This window comes from Tigriopus californicus, chromosome 12 (genome assembly GCF_007210705.1).
Source record: "Tigriopus californicus strain San Diego chromosome 12, Tcal_SD_v2.1, whole genome shotgun sequence".
Lineage (NCBI taxonomy): Eukaryota > Metazoa > Arthropoda > Copepoda > Harpacticoida > Harpacticidae > Tigriopus > Tigriopus californicus.
This window is the reverse complement of record NC_081451.1, coordinates 16,574,124-16,581,152: the sequence shown is the minus strand read 5'-3', so window position 1 is coordinate 16,581,152 and position 7,029 is coordinate 16,574,124. Positions and strand designations below refer to the sequence as shown.

Below are 7,029 nucleotides of genomic sequence, written 5' to 3'. Positions count from 1 at the left end.
CCGTCATTATTTCCAATTTGTATCAATTTTGCAATTGCGCCAAAACAAAAACTCTTGCCAAAGATATGATCTCCCCTTTTACATACATTAGAAAGGTTCACGTTCAGCTGATTTGGAGATGACAATCACCAGAAAAATAACTTTCAGCGCTCTAATTCCTCCTCTGCATTCCATGTATGGAAGTTTTCTCATGATCCGACGCAACTCCACATTCGAAGTAAATGGACAAAGATTAGTAAGGTAAATGTTCAGATTATGATAACCTAAAAGACATATTTCCTATTGAAAATGTAAATCTGGCATGAAGCAAAGATAAATCTTCATGGATATTTACTTGACACTATTCAAAACTGTCTTGTATTAAAAAGAGCTTTCATTTCAATACCATTCATTCGTGTTGGTGGATGCATTGCGAGAAAAAAAAGAATAATTTCTACTTTTCAATGCATCGCGTGAATTTTAAAACCAGTGCCAAAAGGTTTTGGGATAAGTTTACCTTCGATGGTGATGTAGTCAATGGTCAAACACTCTGTTTCCACTTTTGACATCATCAGCATCATGTTGGTGTCGATACTGAAAGAGTTGGCATCCGAACACACGGAATATTCAATGCAACAAAAGCCGGCTTCTTGTCGGATGCAAACCGAGTAACTGAATGAAGAAATATTTTCTATTATGGCAAATAGGACATCATTTCCGACGAGTTTGGTTACTCACTCTTGGTTGGCCAAGTGATTGTCGTTGGTGGGTAAGAAGTTGAAAGTGGTGAGACGACCAGTCAAACCAGTGTGATATTGAAGGCAACCATTTCCGTTCGGGCTGAAAGCAATATACCGTCATGAAGAACAATCCCATTGCCTCTATGTATTTTCCCAATAATGTCCATAGTCATCAAAACAGCTTGGATGGAAATCTTCATGTCTTTGACAAATTGTTCAGCTTGTTTTTCATCGATACATTTTGGTTACACTTTGTCTGATGTTCCAGTTAACTCTAAGTGTCACTTAGTTTTTGTTGAGAGAAGAGGGACTTTGATTCTTCTGATTCTCTTTTGAGCATTACTGGTTATGGTTAAGCTCACTTACTGTCCCGGAGTGTTGCAAGGGATTTGGGTGACTTTGATTTCCCACTGACGATTGTTGCTGGATCCAATGAAGGCAAAGTTGAGTTGAGCAGTATCAGAGGCCAAGTTGCCAATATCCACATACACTAAAACGCACAAGACAAACATTAGATTGTGTTCAAATCTAATCAGTACTTGTTAGAATAACTTACTATGTTGGCCCGTGTTTTGACCGCAAATGGTTGGGATTTTTTGGCCAGTGCTCACCTAAAAGACAAAATCATATCTATTGAAACAAGTCGTATTGACCTGGATGAATTGTGAATTGACCCTTACTTGAACGGAAAAGGTATCCAAGCAAACGCCTCCGGGATCCAATGGCATTACATCGGTATCAATCTCTTCCGTGTTGCCTGTTCCTTGAATGGAGAAGGTCTCAAAATCTAATCGTAAGGAGCAAACGCCTGGAAAGAATTTTTGGACATAAGTGCTGGCATACAGTATCAAGATTAAAATGGCAGTGACTAGAAACGGTCCAAATATGCATAAAAAAGTGTCCAATTTATGACATAAAACATGCATAAAAGCTGGTCAAACTTGTAACCAAATATGGGCTGAAACCAAAGTTTGTACAACTTCTGATCAAAGTAGGCAAAACATATGCTCAGAAACTAACATCTGGACTCAAAGTCAAGAAAATCCTATAAATTTGAAAAAGCGAACAAATAAAAAATCAGAGCAAAGTAATGCCTGCAGACGGATGCAATGGTTTTGAAAGGAACAAAAATGTCAAATGTTACGTACCTGAACAATTTGCGTTTGATTTACTCAAGCAAACCTGAATTCCATTGCAGTATTATTTGATTTTGTTTGATTATTGTTAGGGCAACTCAAGCACTCCCAAAGGTGCATAAAGAGTATTTGTCTTGTAATGTGTGAAATGAAATGAAAACAAACAGATGGCACTGTTGAATTAAAAAAAAAAACAGGGAAAGGGAGAAACAAGGAACTAGAAATCATGACAAATATCCACTACAATTGGTACTTCAGGTACTTCGAAACGTCCAGGGATTCGAGCTTCATCTTGAAAAGCCGGACACTTTCGCAATTCCAAAAGCAGGGGTCCAAATCGTTCCAGGGATCCAAAACCCTTAGACCGAAACATCAATAATCATCGTCCAAACCAATGTTTTCCTCAAGTGCGGGAGTCTCCAAAGTGACCATATTTGTGGCTCCAGCTCCCCCCTCAGCCGGTCCAGGGTGGCACTCAGGCCAGAAGCAATCCTGATCACTCCAAGCCGAAAGTGAAACACGGTGGCGAGATCAAAATTTAACCGTCGGATCTCATTGTTTCTGCTTCCAAGAGCCCCAATCGTCCTTCAAATGAAAGGGTCCAAAATCCTTGAACCAACTCCTTAAATCTTGGTTGTGGCTTTTCCACCAAGATCACGTCTTTCTTGAGCGGTGGAGACCACATTGGTGTACAAAATTGTTATGATATTTGGTCTACCAACGAATTTGAGTTGGCAGACCGAGCTAGTCCTTGAATGTAAGGTTGATCAGGTATGCTATCTAAAAATTGAAACCAGCCGTCACATTTTCTTTTTTTTTTCGATACTCAATATCAATGAACAATGTCAGATTTTCATATTCCGCAATTCAAACCAGCCGTCACATTTTTTTTTCAATACTCAATATCAATGAATAATGTCAGATTTTCATATTCAGCAAAATTCACCTCAATTCAGTATTCAGTTTCGTCAATTAAACGAGTTTTAAGATGAGTAATTATTTCCCTTAAATTTTTGGTTTGATGCAATATGCCATTAAAGCATCCATTTCCAAAATTCCTTAAGCAGCATTGTCGTTCATATGGGTTGGATTCTATGTCTGTGGCAGTGTCAAACATTAAAAAGTTTCTTTTAGAAAAAGGTCGGGGAGGAGGATATAATCAGGGATATCTCTCGCGCTAGAAATTGTGCTAACCACTACGTTGAGTCTCCTGTTTCATATGTATCGTCTTGGACTGTTCAGGGTTGCATTCTCAATAGTGGGGCAAAACGTCAGCATTTTTAAACGTTAAAAAATGCGTGCACTTTGATTCGAGAATCTCTTCTGTATTGAAAAGTACGCCAACGATCTCGAAATGCTGACACTTTTTTGGTCGATTTAATGTGCTCTTTCCCCTACAAGATTCAAAATATGGAAAGAAAATCGCTAAATGAGAAAATGGGAAAAAATTGCTTGTTTGTCAATCATTGCATAGAACATACAAAATATTTCATAGCAATTTTACCCCATGCCTAATCATCACCTTTCGTCTTGAACTGCTGGGAATTGCATTCTCAGTAGCCGTAAGGAAATCTTCAAAAAAGGCTTGCTGTACTGTGCTTACACATCTTTGAATATTTCAACAATCTCAGCCGAAAACACTTTTTCGCTTTACAAATTTCACTCCCTCGATTTTTGTGAGGAAACTTGCACTTACTTTGGTCACATTTCTGAATGTTGTACGAAATCTGCGAGGTGGAATCCAAGGGGCTGGGAAAGTTTGAATTTCTGACGTAGGAGCAATTTTGTGTCACCGTTGCACCCGAGGTGCTCACCAAAAAAACACAACAAACTCCAAACCTGAAACAGGAAGGTAAAAACTCCGACTTCATCAAAAATGATCGCGACGCCGCTGAAATTACCCAAATAATTTCAAAATCAGGTCGCAAGGCATTAGCAACACAGCTCCCCCCTCCAAAAAAAAAACTAATTAATCAGGTATTGGCCTTGGTGTCCAAACAAACCGATTCAATTGTCATGGACGTCCATAATTGTAAGGTTTACATAATAAGCTTTGATTTAACGCACTACGTGGAGCTTTCAACTCGCGTTTTTTTCTGCTTTAGAAGTTTCCACGTGCCCAAGCATTTTTAGCTCACCGAGCAATAAGCATCGATACACACACAAGTTAGGCTTGCGTTGATAAGAGCATTGAATCATACGAAGTTCCAAATGAATTTGGTCTTAGTAGTGGCCAGGAACATCCAAGCACTCTTAGAAAGTATACCAATGAAGGCAAAATACAACTGATAAAAAAGCAAGTTTCTTTTATCATGAGCGATTAGCTCAATACAGCCCATACCAAGTTCGTTGGAAACAATCAACAGCAACCTCGCCAAAAGAATGGACCGAGAAGAAGGGTCCAAAGTAAGTCCCAATTTGACGTTTTTGCTCTATTTCTACATTGGATTATAGCATACCGAGGTTTCAAACGACAAAACTGGTAAGACCTTCACTTGGATTTTGACCTCCATGAGTAGAGAAGTACTCACCCTGCAGCACATGAACCGGCAGCTGAACCACCCTTACTGACACATTCGTTCATGGTGAAGCATGTCCCATTGCGATTCGTGGATCCACTTCCGCTACTAAAATGCACAAAAAAAAACAAATAATTGTCGCTTAAATAATTAGTTTTACATTGGGTCAATGGAAATGGATCAAAGTAATGTAATACCCTGAGGTGAGCAGCCATGCCGTATATATGGAGCAGGCACTTTTAGTTATACTTCCCCTCGTTCGATCCCAGACTAGTAAGCCTACTGTGTTTGAAATGAGAACATACGAACATTCGCAAGGAATATGTAGGTTTGAATCCTCTTGTAAGATTTAAGTCAGACTTATGCATGTTGCTGACCAATATTCCTGATCAGCCTTATGTTCAAGGGTTAGTTAAATGCGCCAACTCTAATTCTTTGGTGGATTCGATGTTACACGAATTTGAAGCTAAATGAGAATTATAACTTTTTTCATTTCGAAGTGTTGGGGATACCATTCCCGGTAACGGTGGGGAAGTCCGCTAAAATACACAATTGTGGTGGCACACTGCTATTAAATTATACTCCCAACTGATAGATTCTTACATTTGGCCTTTAAGCTTAAACCTTGAAACCTGACACATTTGGCTTGCTTTCCTAGGGCCAGGGTTCAAAGATTGAGCTTAAAAACCAAACTTCTAAACAAAGCTATCAGTTGCAAGTATAATTTGCATAATTGTGATGGTTTTTTCAATTGCTGTCACTTCACATGACAACAACGCTCGTTAGTCATAAAACAGATTGGATCTGACTATTTTATTCAGGCCCAGCCCTTCCCAGTGGCACTTCTTATCTAAAGAACTTTGATCCATTGGCAGCGCCATGGTTCAGAACCCAAAATAATCGATTACCGTAGGCATTCCCAGTCGACATCATGGAGATCTAGAGCGGATTGTCTCGGCATTTCCAAGACAAAAGCCAGTTGTTGTGGAGCAATGGTTGCGTGAGGTATCGTAACATTTTCCGAGAAATCTCGAACTAGTATGCCTCCCAATGTTACAATAACTTCAATGTCAATCGACGAGGATTTGTCAAAACACGTCTTCGATGATTGTCAAAAAGTCAACTTGCGCTATTCAAAGACTCGCACGAAGTCGACAAGATCTCACCGCTGAATTGGAATCCTTTTTTGATCGAGTATAAATAGGCAATATGTTTCAAGCTTACCTACTGATCGTGCTGGAGCTGCGGCATCCCTCATTATTAAATTGCACGATATTGAAGAGTGAAAACACTAAAATATAATCAAGGCATTTAAAGATACTAGTTAGCCACTGAACCACTTTGAACATCGCACGTAGTTTTAGATTCTTCGAATTACTTGACTTGGAATTTCAGCTCACCCTCTGAAGATCAAGTAAACGCATCTTATCATGGTTTCATCTTACCCAGTTTCAAACCTTATTTGGACATAAAACTGGAACTGATTTAATTATAATGTTGGTTTCAAGACTTCCTTGATTGAGCAGGGACTCGTGTTTTGAGATGTGTGCTAAACTCGTACAGATTAGGAAATGATAGTAAATGCAAACGGATAATTACCTTTCCCTTCTCTGGAGTTGGAAGTATGGATGTTCCCTTCCTCCGAACCGTTGAAGATCTTTGGAACTTTGGATCGTCGACGAGGTTCGGGCTCTCCATACACCCAACAAGTCGCCAAAATGACCAAAAGGCCCAGAATCAGGATTTGCTTGTTAGAGATCATGTTGGATGAACGAAGCTCAGCAAACTGATTGTAAATAGTTCGATCGTTCTTTTTAGGCTAACTCTCTTTTCGCGCTTTCATCCGTGAGACGGCGCTCAAATGGCCGGGAATGACAAGATGAGAGTGCTCTCGAAATCTAAACTGATAGCTTGCTTAAGGACTCTTTGGCAATTGGACAAGTTCACTTAATATTTGGAAGCCATTAAGAAGATGCATTGAAGCACTTAGACGATGAACCAAAGGCAATAATCATGGAAAAAATAATGCATACATTTTTACAGTTTCAAAACAACTATAAGCTAATGGCTAGCAGCAAGGTTTCAAGCAATATTGCATTATCTGCTTTTCTAAAATGTCTTTTTTTCGTACTAATATCATACCTTGATATTGCATGCAGTAACGTAGTGGAATGAGATTGTCGACACAATTTTTGCCGTCACCATATGCTTTAGGGTGGTATAATTGCAATTGCCAATCTATGTAGTCTGTAGGTAGTGGGCACATTATCCCGCAGTATTCCAAACAAAAAGTTCAAGGTCTGAAATAATCCATCTCCTGCCATTTTAGTTCTTTTTATGTATGATTTTTTCCGGAACTCGCGATCTCACATTGGGCTGGGGTTCATAAATCTTGTTTATGCCGTGGTGTTTTATTTGTTAAAAGAAAATTCTTTGATAATGGAGTCTGATTTTATTCATTGTTTAGACTTCTCCTCAGCTTAGCAAAGGGAACAACTTCACACAACTTTATTTTCATGTGTCTTTTTCTGATCTTTATTTCTCGTCCAAGGTCGCGAGTAATCTATTCCGAAAAAATGACTCAGCAAAAAGCGGCCCCAAGTGACGGAAAGAGGAAGGGCGCAAGTTTCAAATTAACTATCGAACCGACCTAGG

At 39.2% G+C, this 7,029-nt stretch overlaps 2 protein-coding genes across 2 annotated transcripts in view; one reads left to right on the top strand and one right to left on the bottom strand.

Moving 5' to 3' along the window:
* LOC131892063 (uncharacterized) overlaps positions 1-6,345 on the bottom strand; it is a 49,074-nt gene extending 42,729 nt beyond the window's left edge. The window contains exons 1-9 of the mRNA XM_059241797.1: positions 5,974-6,345; positions 5,599-5,665; positions 4,387-4,482; positions 3,552-3,694; positions 1,400-1,527; positions 1,276-1,330; positions 1,086-1,209; positions 718-819; positions 497-651 (exon numbers count right to left, since the gene is read on the bottom strand). Coding sequence (XP_059097780.1) covers positions 497-651; positions 718-819; positions 1,086-1,209; positions 1,276-1,330; positions 1,400-1,527; positions 3,552-3,694; positions 4,387-4,482; positions 5,599-5,665; positions 5,974-6,136 — 1,033 coding nt within the window. The 5' untranslated portion in view covers positions 6,137-6,345. The remainder of the gene's footprint in view (positions 1-496; positions 652-717; positions 820-1,085; positions 1,210-1,275; positions 1,331-1,399; positions 1,528-3,551; positions 3,695-4,386; positions 4,483-5,598; positions 5,666-5,973) is intronic.
* The window catches only part of LOC131892064 (uncharacterized), a gene marked incomplete in the record, with an annotated part of 46,932 nt that overhangs the window by 25,390 nt on the left and 14,513 nt on the right, over positions 1-7,029 (top strand).